The sequence below is a fragment of the Wyeomyia smithii genome, chromosome 1 (assembly GCF_029784165.1).
Source record: "Wyeomyia smithii strain HCP4-BCI-WySm-NY-G18 chromosome 1, ASM2978416v1, whole genome shotgun sequence".
NCBI lineage: Eukaryota > Metazoa > Arthropoda > Insecta > Diptera > Culicidae > Wyeomyia > Wyeomyia smithii.
In genome coordinates this window covers 187,179,227-187,198,081 of record NC_073694.1, presented here as the reverse complement: position 1 = coordinate 187,198,081, position 18,855 = coordinate 187,179,227, and the positions used below count along the sequence as shown (strand labels likewise).

Here is an 18,855-nt window from a genome sequence, read left to right as displayed (position 1 = left end):
GTTTTATTCTAACACTTTTAAATAAGGGTTTCTTCATCAAATCTATATATACATAATAGTGTCTCAAATAACTTTGCTGAAGACACTTTTCTTCTAACTTCTCTTGTTCTGGAGATATAGTGTGTCATATTAGACTAATCGTTGAAATCCGATTTTTTCGATTATCTAAAAAACTGTAGCATTCAGAAGGCAACTATTTCCAGCATATAGTTTTACACATTCGAAACACACAACTTTGTGGAAGACAAAAAATAGATAGCTTCTACACAGATCGAGTTATTGCCTGAAAAGTCCTCAAAAATATGATGTTTTTTTTTCATTTACCTTCCAAATACTGGTATTATTTATCTACTAGTTCAAATAAAAAAAAAACAGTATGTAAAAAACATGAAAGAAAATAAATTTGTTACTAGCGCCACTAGGCTACAAAATTTAACCTCTTAGTTTTGCACTCGAGAGAAGTGGTGTCTTCAGCAAAGATGTAGACAATATTGTCATGAAAAACTTCACTGTAGACACTTTTCTTCTAACTTTTATTGCAATATACTCACGCACTGATCTAAAGAGCTGGTTTTTCAAAGTGAGTGAGTGATCAACCGCTCTATTATAAAAAGCGGTAACTCACCCCCGCAAATCAGACAAAAAGCTGATAGCTCATTTTGTGGATTAGATACCGCAAGCAAGAGTCATGTGAAAGTTTTACACCCCTGCTTACCGAACGCAAAGCCGCGCACGGAACTGTTATAGAACTCCAAGCAACCAGTTGCCACCGGCTGTCTGCTCTGCTATGCATAACCCATCCATTAGCCGCGAAAGCAAGAAAAAAAAAATCTTGCCACAGCTCACATACATGCACACGGGATGGCTTGCATATAATACGCAAATGCAACAGTATCTTTAAAATCGGATTTCAATAACTAGTCTAATATGAAATATTGTATCTTCAGAAGAAGAAGAATTGAAAGAAAACTTTCTTCGGCAAAGCTTTTGTGACAGCATTGTCGACAACTTTGCTGAAGACACCATTTTTCTTAATTGCTAGACTGAAAAGTTTGACAGCGACGGAGCTCCGATTTAAAACTTTATGTCATTCGTTGCGACTTTTCATATACCTACTAAGTTTCTACTGAAAATAGTATGCCATTAAAACCAGGAAAAGTAAACGAAACGATGATGACGTTAATGATTTTTTACTCTCATACCACTGTGTACTGATTTACTGTTTTAAAACAGATTTCAAGCCTTAAATCAAGTCAAATCTTAAATAGATTCCCAGTCAGTTTCATCCAATTTAAATAATTCTGATGATTAGTTGGCTGAATAGACATTAGATGAGATTATCTCATTACGGCAACTTTTCACATTCGCAAATTGCAATGTTTTGATTCATGGAATCCGTTTCCATCCGACTTCTAAACTCATAATAAAACGCAATTATCGCAACAAGTAATAGATTGCTTTCGTTTAGGTTAACAATCCTTCGGATCGAAACCCACTGTCAGAGCTGTCAGAAAAAAAAGCTCAATCTATCAACAGAAAACCGCTCGCTTGAATTCCAGCCGAAAGAACGTCTGATAAATGACCGGCCATTAATCGAAATCGATTCACCTTTTCGCACGTACCAACACTTAGTAGCGAGCTAATAGAACGCTCGTGTGACAAAAAAATAATGGAGAACGGTCGCGGCACTGCTGGCCGGATTGTTTTTTTTTCGTTCAAAGATTGAGTAGAGTGACGATTGCAGACCGAAACCGATTTGTTTGTACAAAACGGCCCCGCCTCATGCAGTGCAGTTGTCGGCAGTGATCCAACCGAAATCACGAAGCCAAAGCAATCAATCTTTTCCGAAATCAGAATTGGCAGCTACACCTCCCCCTCTTGGAGCAGGGAAAAAAAAGTTACACATCAGTTTCAAATCTCTTACCTCTACGGAGCTGTCACGAATGTAAATTTCCTTGACGTCGTCCGGGTTGCGGTCCCGCGTGCGGTACGTGATCCGGTAGCCAAGAAATTCGCCCAGAATGGTGTCCGGCGGGGGCGGCTTCCACGAGATGTACAGCGACGAAGCGCTCGTGTTGTGAGCGATCGTGGTGACAGGTTTACCGGTTGGAGCTGGAAGTTTTTAGGGGGAGTGTGAGAGAATAAAAATGTACAATCTACCTGTCAACATTAGTTAGCAGTTTTGTGTGATAAAGATTTTGTTGCCAACATGTTTCACTATGAATACGTTTATTAGTAGCTCGAAAGTTTACCATAATGCGGCCAGCATTTCTGTTTTAAATTAGTTATCTTGCAGTTTGCGGAAGAAAAATTTGGAAGGCTACAACACAAAACACTATACGGTGTTTCTATTTTCGGCAATGTATTCCATTTTTGCAGAGACGACGAAATGCAATTATGTAGGAACATAAAAAAACAACCTACCTTCGCGCAGCGTTACGAAGTAGTACGACTCCTTGGAAGGCGGACTGCGGCCCAACTCGTTGATAGCAATCACCCGGAAGCTGTACACGGTGAACGGCAGCAGTGCACTGACTTGGTAGGAAGTGCCGTTGTCCTTGGTCCTGATCGGAGCCACTTCGTCCCAGTCTCCGTTCTCGCCAACCCTGTGCAAAGAGAGAACAGAACATGAACATCACTTTTCAATTAGTCACGGCAAATTTCTCCGGAACGTTTGTTAGGCGAATATTAATTATTGGTTGGGATCTGTCTTTTGCATTGCGATTTCACTAGAGCCTGCTGCAGTGGACTGGATATTCCTTTGTCCCGTCAGCAAGTCCGTTTCTTGATCCTGTTAACCGCAAGGCAATTGGTATTAATGATACTAGCAGCAGTGGCTGTTTGTTTACTTCCACTGGGGAAAGAAGCCGGACGCAGTAGATTGAATGTTTTTATCACGTGCATTTTCCCTGTGGGAAAATAATTGCACTATTTGCATTTCCGTTCTACGCCGAATTGCCTCAGCCATGATTGCCAGTGCGAGGAATAGAATCTATACGAAAATGTGAAAGAAGATTTTTGACAAGCAGGCAACTCTGGGACCGGGTTAGAATTCTCAGTGGTTACCGACCGTAGTTTGAGCGATGACTCTTTTCTTGCCCTGGCTTAGCATCGAATGAATAAATTTTCTCTTGTTTTCCGCACTTCGCTAGGAAATCATGTCTGTGCATTTGTGTGTGTGTGTGTGTGTGTGTGTATGTGTGAGTGTGAGTGCGTGTCCAAATGCCTAAGCTTTGATACTGCTTTAGTACAGTCGAACTAGAGCGACTGTTCAAGTGCATTGCAAACGTCAGCGTACATTTTGTTGAAAAATATTTGCCCCTAAAGTGCTGAAAAATGTTTCTCTCCCTGCTAGGTTCTTTCACTAGCTTAGTCAGGTTCCAACATGCTTTAGGTATCAAGTTTTCTGGCTAGGGTCATTCTTTGAGGAGGCAGAGCAGGCACATGGGGGAAGTGAAAACAAATGGAATGTTTGTGTTTTCATCCTATTTGTTTCGCTTTGCTGCACAAAAAGTGGTTGTCTGCTTACTTGCCGAGGTGATTGCCGGAACTGAAACTTTGTGTCTGATAGCGATCAGTGTTATGGTACGGAAACGATATGATGAACATGCATCAGGCAAATGAACTTGAAGCGTCCTGAACTGCACAAAGAAACCCGATGTGTACAGGGTGAAATTCCACAACCGTGCAAAATCGTGCTTCTGCTATTCAGCTGAAAACACTTTTTGAAGGATCGTTGCTATCAGAATTGTAGGTAAAAACGATTGCCTAACATAATGTGACACCATTATTTGTTTTCTGCATTATTCTCGGATGTCTATAAATCATTACAGTCATGCAGTCATAGTCATTCCAACGTCTATTCATTCAACTTTTTAACGCCGCCATCACTCATTCAATATTTTAACAGCGTATGTATTTTTTTTTTCAAGAGTAAGTAATGGTTTACCTTTGTATGCCTCTAGTATTGTTGCACTAAAGGTTGCAAATAATTCAGGCGTATTGATTACTCTCTATTTTTAAATCTACGACATAAATAGTAGGGATGGAAAGTAAAGCTTCACAAGTTCACCCTATTTTTAAAGTAGAATACTTCTCTCAGGAAGTTCGGCTACATAGGGATGTGAAATGAAAATCTAAAACCGAAAAAAGTGAAAAATATGTCCAATTTCAAATGCTAATAAATCGGTTAGTATTCGATGGATTTCCTTCGTTCTTGCAGCAATAGATTGGAAAATCTTCTTAGATTCTTCCCAAAATAAGATAATTGTAATTTTATTATTCACACTATTGTACTATTGAAAATAGTCAAGCCTTGTCAAAACGAAAAATTCGACCTCTGATTGGTCGTTATATGCTTGCTTCCCAAGCACGGTCGACAGGATCATATACCTTGCAATTGAAAACATGGTATTTGGCCTATATAAGAGCCTGTTTCAGCCGGAGCCGCTCATAATAGTTATAGACAGCGACAACAGCAGTCTTCCTTCCTTAGCAGCAGCACCAGCCCTGTGGTTGGTCACCACGTCTCAGGAGCAGCGCGGTTTTTCTCAGCGTGTGTCGCCAGACAGCCATTATTCCCCCCGTGTTGGGGCAGCATGAAGATTGCCATCAGGATATCCAATTTCGGAAATCAAAATGCTTTTTCCAAGGCAAATAAACAAGTCATTGAAAGTTAATAGTTTTTGTCAACGCAAGCAAGTATTCTGTGTTGCATCCTAGCAATTTAAATTTGTCGCACCCGTCTAATTTACTGAATGTGAAATAGCTTCCACAGTGCATGTTGTCCGTGTATCTTAATTACTATGATGACGGTGAGCATGGTAGCTTGTGTACCACTAGTGTGCTGATTTAAAAGCTATTTTTTTGTGTGAAATCAAGTGCTTTTGGTGATCTAGTGCTAGTGATCCGACCGCATAATTGGATATCTCAACGGATAAGTAGAAGTGTCTTTGAATGCTTTTAATTTATTCTGTTTTTTTTATCGATTTATTTTATACCAGCGCCGACCAACGCATCTATGTTATATAGACGCTACGGCTGCTGTTTGAAATTTCATTGTTGTGTTTTTCCATTGTTCATTTGCCTTTACCCTCCGTTGCTGCTGGACGAGTCCAGCGTATTGGTCTGCAGCAGCTTCGGCTTGTTTGCAGCGGTAAGATGGATTGTGGCAAATGTGGTAATATCATTCGCATTAGCGACGATCCGGTTGTTTGCGTTGGTAAATGCAAATCTCAGTCCCACAGAGTTTGCACGCCCCTTACGAAAATAGCAGCGAAAGTCGTTAATGATAATGATAATATTGTGTTTAAATGTGTTTCGTGTTTATCAGCCTGTGATGACGGTGGGAAAGATGATGTTTTGAGTGAATTGACAAAGATGAGAGATGCCTTATCATCTGTCTCTCAGTCGCTCACAAATAATCAAAACAAAATTGAAACCCAGATAAATGTTGCTGTTTCTAACGCGATCGAGACTATTTTGAAATCTGTCAGCGATTCTCTTCGTGAGAGTCTGGTAAACATTGAGACCAGTGTTGACAGAAAGCTGGATGATTTCAAAAACCAAATAGTCTTAAATACCGATCGCGATAGAAATAATGGTCCAATGAACAGAAAAAGGAGTCGGAATGAGAGAACGGTTCACTCTGAATCGAACTCTAACCCCAGTAAAAAGATGTTACTAGTACGTGATGACGATGTTTTTTCGGAAAGTTTACCAACATACGCGAATGTTTCAGCGAGTTCGACTAGGAGTATATCAAATAAATTACAGAAAAAGGAAAACCGTAAGGCTCGGCCGGTCATTGTGATCAAACCGGTCGAGACTTCTCAATCTAGTGAAGATACTAGCTGTTTTTTGAAAAAAAACTTTAGATCCAAAAATCCACAAAATCAGGAACTTTAGAAACGGTAAGAATGGCTCGATAATTGCAGAGTGTGCAGTAGGGGATAATGTTGAGGTTGTTAAAAAAGACATTGAAAGCAACCTAGGTGAACGATATAATGCTGTTTTTTCCCACAATCGCGAAGCCTAAGTTGAAGATTGTGGGAATGAGTGATCGATATTCCTCCGATGAATTCATAGACTTGTTGAAAAGTCAGAATGATAGCATCGGCTTTAAAGAAGTAAAGGTTATTGCCGAGTATGAAAATTCACGCTTCAAATATAACAAGTTTAACGTGATAATCGAAGTTGACCTAGACACTTATAACTGCCTAATGAATGCTGGAAAAGTAAGCATTGGGTGGGACAAGTGTTTTGTACGAGAGGCCATAAATGTATTGCGTTGCTTTAAATGTGGCGAATTTGGTCATAAAAGCACAGAGTGTGTTAATCCTGAGACATGCTCTAAATGCAGTGAAAAGCACAAAACATCGGAATGCGCTTCTACTGATTATAAATGCGTAAATTGTTTAAAACATAATAATGAGTTAAAAATGAATTTGGACGCGAAACATCCAGCATCAAGTTCGCAGTGTCCAGTTTTTCGGAGACTGTTTGAAAAAAGAAAAAGCAACATGTTGTCAAGTAAATAGCAGCTGAAGAAAATGCAATGTGAGAGGAAATTAGAAATAGTTTATCTTAATATTGCTGGTTTATCCACGAATTATGTTGCTTTGCGGCATCTTGTGGAAAAAAACGACCAATGTTAGTACTGCTGGCTGAAACTCACATAGTGGAAGCTGATGCATTTGATCAATATAGTATTCCGGGTTATAAAGTTGCTTTTTGCCTTTCACATTCCAGATATACTGGTGGGGTTGCTATTTACGCCAAGGAATCAGTCAAGTTCAACATTCTATCAAACGAATCTGTCGAAAACAATTGGTTCCTGGGAATATAAGTTCAGAGAGGCATGACGATGGGAAATTTTGGAATAGTCTACCATTCCCCCAGTTCGAGTGACCAGCGTTTTTTGGAAATTTTAGATAACTGGTGGGAAAATTTTGTTGATTTGAATAAATTAAACGTAATTGCTGGTGATTTCAATATTGATTGGCTTGGTGGATCGAACTCGAATCAATTAAAGCAATTAGTCGGTTTTTTCAATCTAAGACAAACAGTTTTTCAATTTACAAGAATTTCCAGACACTCTCGTACCTTGATTGATCATGTGTTCTCCAATTTTGATAATGTTAATTCCTTCACAGAGGCCGATTATAAAATAACATACCATGAGACAATTTGTATTTCAATTGAAAACGATCAAAACCGAGAGGATAAAGTAAAAATAAAGTGCTGGAATAGTTATTCGAAACAAGCAATGTCTCAGCTTGTTTCAAGAAGTTTGAATTTTCATCCAATAACTGGAGATTTGGACAATAAAGCAGCTGTTCTAACCAAAACGTTGGAAGACTGTACCAAGAATCTAGTTTCTGAAAAATTTGTTGAGTTACAAAATTCGGTACTCTTTAGATCTTGTGCGTTTAAAACGTAGAAGAGATAAATGTTATAAAATTTTTTGTAGAAGTAATGATAACGATGATTGGAACAGGTACACCGCGGCGCGAAACATATATTCACGCACCTTGAAAAAGGTTAGATGTGCATATATACAACGGAAGATCGATCAACATCAAAATAACAGCAAAGAGTTATGGAAAACTTTAAAAAAATTATACATTATAATACATTATCACAGTGCATAACTTTTAATGGTATTGAGGAAAACTCCGCGCGAGTTATTGCAAATAAATTTAACAGTTATTTCGTTGAAAGTGTTCAATCGATCAATCAAAGTATTGATGTGGTCAATGAACCTGACGAGATAATACAGCCGATCCATAATAACTGTAGATTTGATGGTTTTCATCCTATTACTTTTGCAGAGTTGAAAGATATTTGTTTCTCTTTGAAGAGATCGGCTGGTATCGACAATGTCAACGCAAAAGTAATACAAGATTGCTTTCATGTAATTGGACACGACCTGCTTGACCTTGTTAACGAATCTTTACAAACAGGGCACGTGCCTGAAGTTTGGAAGGAGTCTCTTGTGGTTCCTATCCCCAAAATTACTGGGACGGATAAAGCCGAAGAGTTCCGTCCCATTAATATACTGCACACATTAGAGAAAATTTTGGAACTAATTGTTAAAGGCCAGCTAATGCATTATTTAAACAGTAATGATTTGCTGATCCCAGAACAATCAGGTTATCGAGAGGGACACTCTTGTGAGTCTGCATTGAATTTGGTGTTAGCAAAATGGAAAGAGAAAATCGAGGCTAAAGAACCTATTTTTGCGGTGTTTCTGGATCTAAAACGCGCTTTTGAAACAATTTCTAGGCCCTTATTGTTGCAAACATTAAAGCGCTTTGGTATCGTAGGGACAGCATATAAATGGTTTGAAAGCTATTTGTGTGCTAGAGCTCAGAAGACTCGTTTTTATGATTCTGAATCAGTTTCCATTGCTAATACACTAGGTGTACCGCAAGGAAGTGTTTTAGGGCCCATTTTGTTTATAATTTATATTAATGACATGAAGCGAGTTTTACGGTTTTGTGATGTAATTTATTTGCCGACGACACTGTTCTGTTCATTGCGGCTAAAAATCCAAATGATGTTGAAACACTTTTAAACCAAGACTTACATTATCTGGCGAATTGGTTAAATTTTAAACAACTTAAGCTAAACATTAGCAAAACTAAATATTTGATTATTTCTTCGGCCAACTCCAGACCAGACGTAAATATTGCAATTAATGGTGAGACGTATGATCGCGTGAATGAGTTAAAATATCTTGGAGTAATCATTGATGACAAGTTAACTTTCAAGTCTCACATTGACAACGTCATCAGAAAAATGGCTAAAAAATACGGTATTCTGTGCCGTTTAAAAAATGAATTGACTGTTAGTAGTAAAATTTTGTTGTATAAGTCAATCATTTCACCACATATAGACTTTTGCTCATCCATCTTATTCCTTGCAAATAATACACAAATATTGAGATTACAGCGGTTACAAAATAAAGTAATGCGATTAATATTAAGATGTAATAGATACACTTCCTCGAGTTTCATGCTGGACGCGTTGCAATGGCTTTCTGTGAAGCAACGAGTATATTTTTTGACAATGGTGTTCCTTTATAAAATTTTTAATAATATGCTGCCTCGATATTTCTGTGATCGAATTGATAGGGGAAGTGATTTTCATAGGTACAACACTAGAAACGCGGAAGACGCTAGAACACCACACTTTTTATTTAGTAGATCACAGAACTCTCTGTTGTATAAAGGAATTAACATATTCAATTCGATGCCCAGACAAGTGAAACGTGCTGCAACAATGGCGGAGTTTAAAAGGCTTTGTATTTCACACATAAAATCTGTTTTGTAGACAGATTTCAACGAATTTTTTGTTAATTAATAAAGAAGATTGTAATATTTAAGTATATTTTTTTTTTCAAATTTATCTGGTACACTAAGTTATTATGTTCATTGATGATGATGGATTTTTGTTTGAATATAGCTAATAATATTAAATAGTAGAGTTAAAAAAAAAATGAGTTGACTACACATGTTTGAGCCACGCGCGCGTAGACTGACATAGACAATCTGGATACTGAGTACATCAGGGTTAAACCCCTGAAATTGAAACAAAAGGCATATCGGGTTGATAAGTTGCTTTTTTGGTTTGTAATATTATATATATTTTCATTAAGATTTTTAATATTTATCTGTTTTCACGATTTAAAACAAAGGGTTGGGAGAAAAAACTGAAAAGGCTTGGGTTTGCCTGTGGACTGTATAGCTCGTTATCGATAACTATAGTATCATAGGATCTCTCTCGTAGTTTTGGATCGTTATCCAGAACCAATTCTGATTAGTTAAAGCTCCTAAATGTTAGGTTCGATTCCTAACCAAATCCAGATAATTTTCGGGTTGGAAACGTTTTGGATGAGCCTTGGATCAATGATGTTATTGTAAAATCGTTTTTTTTTAATTTTCAAATTATTGGTATTCTTTTGAAGGGTTACTATGTCTGTATTAATAACCAGTCCGTTATTTGTTTGCCTACTGGTTACATTGTATGTCTTTAAATAATATCTTTCTTAGATAAATCGACCAGCTCAAACCGATGTAGGGGTATGAGGTGGAACCATCATCATCATCAATTCCCCCAATGTTAGGGCAGCTCAAAGGTTGTAATTAGCAACCGATTTTAAACCGCAACATGTTTTTGAAGTAGAATACTTCTCTCAGAAGGTTCGGCTACATAGGGATGTGAAATGAAAATCTAAAACAGAAAAAAGTGAAAAATATGTCCAATTTCAAATGCTAATAAATCGGTTAGTACTCGATGGATTTCCTTCGTTCTTGCAGCAATAGATTGGAAAATCTTTTAAGATTCTTCCCAAATGAAGATAATTGTGATTTTATTATTCAAACTGTTGTACTATTGAAAATAGTCAAGTCTTGTCAAAACGAAAAATTCGACGAAAATCAGCATCGAAAGCTGCTGGGCCAGCTGATGTAGGGGCAGCGTCACCAATGACAGCGTAAAGCGGCCACAACTGTGGCATGGCTACGGATAGCGTAGCAGTTGCAGCGGGTACATCTGACCATGAAGCATTTATGCAATAATTGAATGAAAATTGCAATTGCAACAATAGGTCTTTTTCAAGGCTACTAAATGTATTTGGAAGAGCATAATGAATGGTTATCAATAAACTGCAACTGAGGTTTGATGCTGCTGCAAATGCACAGCAGTGTGATGTTCATTACGATTTGTTGATACTGTGCTTAACAAGCGGTATATACGAAACAAATCCGATTTTTAACAGAAAAGTTCGGCACGTTCTGTTCACGATGCTGAGTCTGTTTCAGAAAATTCACAACACTCCATGAAAAAGATGTAACGTCTTGAAGAAGACGGTTATAGTTTGACATCACAGCAGAATTTCGACCTTCATACTCATGTCTACCATTGGCAATATCAAACACGCAACAATCTGCATCCATGCGACACGGGGACGGGAACTTTTTCTTCTTCCAAGCGGCGCAACACGACACAATACATGTTATTTTGTTGCCTCAATGAGAGCTCTATCGGTCCGGCTCCACAGAATGTTCACAAGACATCGTTTTTGTACATCCGTATTACGAAACTGAAAAAATCTGTAGGAACTGAAAATAAAGGCGGGGCCAGAATAAATGAGATGTATTTTTCGTAATTAGTATTACGACATACGAAATAAATTTTTTCGAACGTTGTAGAATGGTATAACTAAAAATAATTAAGTCACACCTATTGTTCCAGTTATATCATTTCACAACGTTCGAGAAATTTACGTTCGTTTATTTACTAGAAACAAAGACTGACACGCAAGCAACCGGGTTATCTTTCTTGTAAAAATATTCTACTTCAACCTAGCGGTCGTAGCTTTGCACACAACCCTCCTGTGATTTTTTGTTTTGTGTTTGTCTTGGTTCCTACAGAGAGCATGATAAAAATTATTAGGTCTGCAATCATGTTCTCAGCGTTTGTTAATAAATGGCACCAACAGTAAGTTTTGGTCGATGTTGAGGTATTAAAAACGTGAGCATAGACCTATCGTAACGAAATCGCTTTGATACGTTGAGGATTTTACTGTGGATTTATATACCTTTAGTTGTGTAGAAAAGTATGATTTTGTGCCAAACAATCATCGTTTCTGAAAAAGGATACTTTTCTTATTTATTTCAAAGATAACGGTGGTTGAGGCGAAAAAACGTTTACGAAAATATTGCAAAATAACCCACCCTGATTGGTTCAAAAGCTCAGAAGACGCCTAATTTAAAGAAATGCTCGATGAGGATCCATGCCAAATGCAGGAACAGCTTACATCGGTTTTCTGGAAATTACCCGCCAAACCATTTCCATGCGATTGCATGTTTTGGGAATGACTCAAAAACTGAATCCGAGGGATGTTGAGAGAAATGAGATAGTATCCTGATCAAGGTATAGACAGAATAACAAAACCGAAATAAGGGAACATGTAATACAAGATTATACAAAGGATAAATCGAACCGAACCGTGGGTTGCTGAATGGCTGGGCACAGCGCACTAGTAGTACAACCCATACTATCTGGCAGGAAATAGACCCCAAAGTTGTCCAGGGTTTATTACCCATTTTACTATAGAAGGTCATTATGGTGACATATTATGACATATATTGAAAAACTGACCATGTACATGTTGTTTATTGCCTCAAAAAAATTGGCCTGTGCTCAATCGGACTTTGTGATGTGAAGTAAAAGTTTCACTTTTTTGACCGATTGAAAAATTCATGAAATTGTCAAAATCAATCTTTTTTTGAAAAACAAAACCAACTCTCTAAAAAAGTCCTACAGTTCGAAAACTTTCTGCCTTCCAGAAAGTCGATTGAAAAAAGTAGACATTTGGCATAAAAATGTTTTTTTTTTCACTGGTCAAAAAAGTAAAACATTGACCTTCGAAAGTACGATTGCAAAGGCCAAGTTACCTGGGACTTGTCATACATAAGTCTCATTCGTACGAAGATAATAACGCCGCCGGAATCAGATTAATTTTATTGAACAAATTCTACCTAAACTCAACCTACTGCAATCCTGGAGGAAAACAGTTCTCTTTTCCGATTTTCCTACTTGTCCTTTTTTGGCTTTGTCCCTGTCATCTACACAAAGAAAAAAAAGCTTTATTGCTACTCTTTTTTTATTGTTTGTTCATTTCACTGCCATACGGCCATTGTTGTTTCTCCCATGGGAAACAAGGTGTCTAGCATCAACACTTTATTTCGGCGAATGAACATCGGGAAAATATATTTTTTCACTATATGCAACGGAAGGTTGCAACGAATGTTTGTCTGTCAATAAGAATGCAGTTTTGAGACTATAAGGCCTGTACTCGGAAAAAAGCATAAGATAAAAGTTTTCGCCAAAAATTTATTTTAAGTCGGATTATCTTGAAACTTTCAGGAAATAATTGAAGCTCAAACCGGAAAAAAATGCAAGATTGAAACTATTTAACCATTCCTGTGAATTTTGGTGCCCCTAGCCATTACTTTTTTTTTCAGAGACTTAAATGAGTTTCTCCGGAAAAAATCCATAAGAATGGTTGAAAGCTATAATCTTCAGGATAAGGAGGCAGGTTAATCGGGTCCCGCCAAGGCAGGTTTCTCAATGCAAAACGGATGAACCTCTCCTGCACATGTTCAATACGAATGGTCCATACCAATTGATTAGGGCACCAAACCATGCTTGCGTATTCGAGTGTGGGCCATTCCAACGAGCAATAGGGGAGGATTGTACAAAACGCACCAGTTAAGCATTTTCGCGATTTACAGCGCTTCAAATTATTTCAAAGCGACATTGAACGTGTAGGATGATTGCAGGATCTATTTATCATATGTTCATGACGAAGTTTATTATAAAATACTCGATTTCAATGTCTTTTTTGGTAAAAATTACCATTGCCGCCAAACAAGCCCGTGACCAAAACGCACCACAACAAAGGTCAGTATGCTCCAAAGCAGTAGGCTTATATGCCACTAGCAGAAATCAGCACGTGAAGTGAGAAGCGCTTGAAGTCTCGAAAGTAAAATCAAAGATAATGGAACATGCTCTAAATTGTCAACCAATCTCCTGCAAGCTCTTCATAGTGCATCCTGCCCCAATTTTGATTTTGGTGTTTTTAGGTAAAAGTTGACGACAGTTAGTGAAATAATTTGAAATACTCATAGTATTATAAACTCCAAAAGTGTAAAGGTTAGGGGAACCATAGCTTTTTGTATTATTTACTGGTCAGTTAATCATAAAAGCTTAAATAAAATTCATGAATAATTACATGTTGGACAGAGCCACAGCCAATTGCGCAGTTTTTTGAGTATTTTAGTCATTATGGCACACCTTTTTTATGAAAACTCTAGAGAAGCTGGGTTTTTATGAGACAAGCGAAGAATTTCGTCATAAAAAGCCACATGTGTAAGTATTTTGGGGAATTAATAGCATGGGCCATCTTACCCAACTGGTGCGTCTTGTACGGTTCTCCCCTACAATGCTTTTAAACAGTAAGGGTCGGTGAAACCACGAGCAATTTTAGAGATGAAGCCAAGCTGGCGTGTGGCGTAACCTAGGAAAGATCGGTGAACCGGGCGGTGGGAACAGCTACACCTAAAACAACAGCCACGTCGCAAGACCAGAGAATAATGCAAATTCAACAATCAGTTTAGACCTAGGCAAGCGAAAAAGGAACACCAATTGGAAACTTGGTACTTGGAATGTTGGGACTCTGCTCGAACCGGCACGTGCGAGGGTCTTGCCCAGAGAGATGCAGAAGACGAATTTGGAGATAGCAGCCATACAAGAGGTGCATTGGCTAAAAATCGAGCAACTTCTTTTAGGTATCACATCTACTACAGTGCCGGTGACAGGGTGGAACGGGTTTCGTGTTACTAGGGAACCAAATGAAGCGTGACATTGGGTGGTGTGTGGGATCAAAGCAGATTCTTCAATCTTAGCAACCTGTACGCACCGACAAACGACAAAACCTACGATGTAAAGAAGAAGTTAGGCTCCTTGAGAAAACGTATGGAGAGTACCCACAATACGACATTAAGATCGTCGGTTTGGTGGTTGTGACGAGAGATACTGAGAAGCTAGCATCAATAGAGTGATTAGTGGAGTCATGAACCGGACCGTGCCAGTTCCTGCCACATGTAATGACAGTGATGGTAAAGCCGCAGGAATCTAGGCGTTGGAAACAACACATCTCGAAGCAGGCCTGCCAGATCTACAGATTTTTCTATAGATCTACGGATTTATTTCTCTTCTATGAAATACTTAGAAATCCGTAGGAATCTTTATAACCTAAGGACTTAAACGAAATAGTTTTGGTGTCACTGCTTTGAAGTGTTGCTGAAGAATGAGGAAGTTAAGAGAGTCTTCGAGAAGAACAGGAGAGAAAGTGGGAAGGATGGACAAGCTGTGGATCCGCTAACTTTGTACGAGGTGAAAAAAGGTGGTGGAGAGCTGAAGAACTACGTACTGTATAAAGCAATTAACCAGATTTTCCTGAGGGTTTGGACTAAGAAAAAACTACCTGCGGACTGGTTAGAAGGACTCATGTTTTCTATCTTCAGGAAGGGACCGAAACTCTACTGTTGCAACTATCGAGGCAGCCTTCGTTGGTTTATTTTTAGGACGGAACAATCTACCGCGGACCAGATGTTCACTATTATAAAGATCGTCGGAAAGTTTAAGCATCTTGTAGACTCATCATCTATTTATAGATTTGGAAACTACGTACGATTCAGTGAAACGCAACGAGTTGTGGCAGATTATGCTTGAAAATGGTTTCCCACAAAAGTTTTAAGCTAAGCCTGGTGACTCTTGATGGTTTCGCATCAAGCGTTATGACAGCGGGTGGAGTCTCAAACACGTTGGTAACGTTGGATGATCTGAAGCAAGGTAGGGGCTCTCGAACGAATAGCCTTGGATGGTGCTGTACAAAGGGCGGGTGTGCAAAGGAGTCAAGCTGATGAAACACGGTAGGTTATAGTGGACTGGCCACGTACCACGTAGTGGATGAGCGACCGGTAAAGAACTTACTTAGCTGAGACCCGAATAGAGGCCGACAACTCTGAAGCAGACCTCACACGCATTTTTGTGTACGCCTTTTATTTCAAGAATGCTGTTAAACAGCAAATAAACAAATAAACTGATACTAATCTGAGCACGACACTGCGGAAATAAAAGCCGCAAATCTAGAAAATCTATAACGAGCGTCTTAGCAGAGTGATTGAGATCAATCAAAGAAATAGTTATCGGTTTCCGTTATACTCTACTAATTTTTTTGGAAATAAATATTGAAATTCAGTCCGCAAATATATATTTCGACTGTGACGTACAGTCTTCCTCAGTGCTTATGTGGACTGGTAAAGAGCAAAGCGTAAATCCTGTTTTTTTTTTTTTATTTGTAGTAGGTAAAAATGAAAATTTAGCACCCTTAATTGGAGTTAGGTAGGGAATTATGCGGTCGATTGTTTACCGTACCATGTCTGGGGTTTTTGGGAAGCAGCCGCAAAACAAAATAATACATTCACAAACAAAATGATATACTTTGAGCCATGGTCGCCAGTGCTACGCTTCATCTACCCGCCTCAGCTGGTCGTCAACGCGGAATGAGATATTCATTGCTCGTACTTTCTTATTATACAGGGTGTCACAGTGAATGTGATACCGCTTCTGACCGCTTATCTTCTCTTTCTTTATCAACGATGCTGCTCTTCTGTTGCCACCAGGCTGCCGGCTGTTTTATGCTGACGACACGAAACTGTTTAAAAGAATTAAGTGTTTGCGTGTTTGCATGGAGCTACAGAACTACCTGGACACGTTTGTGAGTTGGTGTGTAACGAACTGCTTAACGCTAAGCATAGATAAATGCAACACAATCTCTTAATAAATCTCTCTTAATAAATTAAATCTCTTAATAGGAAGCGTACGCAAATCGAATTTACATATTCTATAGAAAATCAGCATCTTCTCCGTGTGGAGTGTGTAAAAGATCTCGGAGTAATTTTGGACCACGAACTGACATTTAAAACCCATTATGACAGCATTATCGCTAAGGCAAACCGACAACTTGGGTTTATATTCAAGATTGCTGATGAATTTCGTGATCCGTTATGCTTCAAATCATTGTACTGTTCCCTCGTGAGATCAATCCTAGAGACCAGTTCTGTGGTATGGAGTCCTTTCCATGCAAATTGGTCACATAGAATGGAAATGGTGCAGAAAAAATTCATTTGCTCTGCTCTTCGCTTTCTCCCTTGGCGGGATCCACAGAACCTACCACCATACGAAAACTGCTGCCGACTTCTTGGTATTCAACCATTAGAACATCGACGACAGATCGCACAGGCCGTCTTTGCTGCAAAACTATTGACTGGCCACATCGACTGCCCAAGTATTTTCACCCAGCTCAATTTATACGCTCCTGAAAGACCGCTGCGTCACAGAAACTTTCTTTATTTGGAGCCGCGCAGTCGACTTAATGGTTCCCACGATCCGATTCGCGCCATATATCGCCGCTTTAATGAGTTTTATGAGTTATTTGACTTCAATATGCCGATCAACGCTTTTCGCCAGCGAATTATTGATGTTTTACGAACAACCTGACTAATTTTGCCATAAAATGCCATAAAAATTAAAACATAAAATTAAAACAGATGAATTTTTCTTCTCTTTTTTTCTTTTATTCTGATGGTAAAGTAGTAAAGTTACAGTTGAGTCAGTTCAATTCGAATCATTCACTTTTGCATTTGGTTACGGCCCGCAAATGCCCTAAAAATTATCACATACCGCTCACACGACTTGGAGTGATATTTCATCCCAGATTCTCGCCAAACGTTTCATAAAAGTATTCAAAGTCATGTGTTTTACTTCCTAGTATTTAGCCCCAAATACTGAAGCCCAATGGAATTAAATCGAGAGCGGGCTATTCAGGGGTGCAGATAAAACAAATGGTAAATTTTCGTTGCATCACTGGTGAATAACCAATGCTTTATGCGCTGGCACTGAATCCTGTTAAAAACAGAATCTTCATTCTCTAAATAATTCCTTGACACAAGACAGCAAATAGTCTTTATTGGCGTGTTGTAGGAAATAGTCTTCATTAATTTTCACATCCCTGTCGATGAATAGCAATGGTAACTTTGCTCTGTTGGATATAGCTCCCCAAACTATCTGAGCTGAAGGGAAGTTTCGAAGCCGCAAGGTTACAGAGTTCGCTTTGACTAGCGGGTGGTCGTGGGTTCGAATCTAAGTTGAATCAGGGCCGTTCGATGTCAACGGACTTTTATGCATGGGTTTATTCTCAGGCTCCCCCACAATTAGCCCTTCCTTCACGTTGAATTCTACAATACATCGATAAATACCTCTTGGCAAAATTAAATCCATCTCACAATAAAACTGGCCAGAGGGCCATTCAGTTGAAAACTCTCCGGGGAATTGTAATTGGCGATAATATTGGCCTGGGGCAGCGAGGCTCGGAATAGTTAGCCTTAAATGGAAGGGCATACACACAAACACGAATTTTAATATTCGTACAAATATCTTATAAAACCAATATAGCTCACTTACGTGAAATCATGAGGACACATTGAAGATGACAGAAGCGCTAGTTACCGTTTTCGACCGCTAGGAGCGCCACTTCTGATTTTGTTCTACAGTACATTCGAAAAAGAATCACTTTTGGCAATAAAATTACACAAATAGGTACACTGAAAATATATAAGTATATTTTGACTTTTATAATGAGAATAAAGTTCGCTTATGTATGAGGCAGTACATGGGTGACGTTTCCCGGTTGGTACGTTTGTTTGTGTTATTGTTTTTGCAATCTCAAACCCAAAACAGAACCGAACACAAAATCTTGTCTGCAAAAATATCAAGAGTGGTATTTTATTGTTGTGTTAAGGATGGCTATTCTCGTGATACTGGAGCAATCGATTGGATATTTGTTTTTCGCGCTTCCCCGATCGGGGTTCTATCGAAGTAACGACCTGAACTGTAATCAGCTGATCACAACTGTCTCGTGGATTTTCTTATTATCGTGGAGATAAACCAATTGTCGCTTCTTATGACAAAATAGGTGACTTGTACATCTAATCTGTTCTTCAGGTCAAGTGAATATAATGAATGTTTAAAAAAGTGTTACTCGAATGAGTAGATGTCAAATTGTGAGTATGGAAGATTTGTCATAATTGTTTTCTTTTTATTTTAAGAATTTTGAAAATTAAAAAAATATATCGCATTATTAATTTACGCCAAGAAAGTGAAAGCTTAAAACAATAGTATACACTGGGGTTGCTTTTTACGTGGTTGGTTGTACCGCAT

General features: G+C 38.5%; 1 protein-coding gene across 2 annotated transcripts in view; it reads right to left on the bottom strand.

Moving 5' to 3' along the window:
* Positions 1-18,855, bottom strand: part of LOC129719321 (protein sidekick-2-like) — a 311,872-nt gene that overhangs the window by 30,870 nt on the left and 262,147 nt on the right. For both annotated transcript variants that reach the window (XM_055670747.1, XM_055670745.1), the window contains 2 exons: positions 2,425-2,606; positions 1,925-2,112 (listed from right to left, as the gene is read on the bottom strand). In XM_055670747.1, the coding sequence (XP_055526722.1) occupies positions 1,925-2,112; positions 2,425-2,606 (370 nt within the window). The remainder of the gene's footprint in view (positions 1-1,924; positions 2,113-2,424; positions 2,607-18,855) is intronic.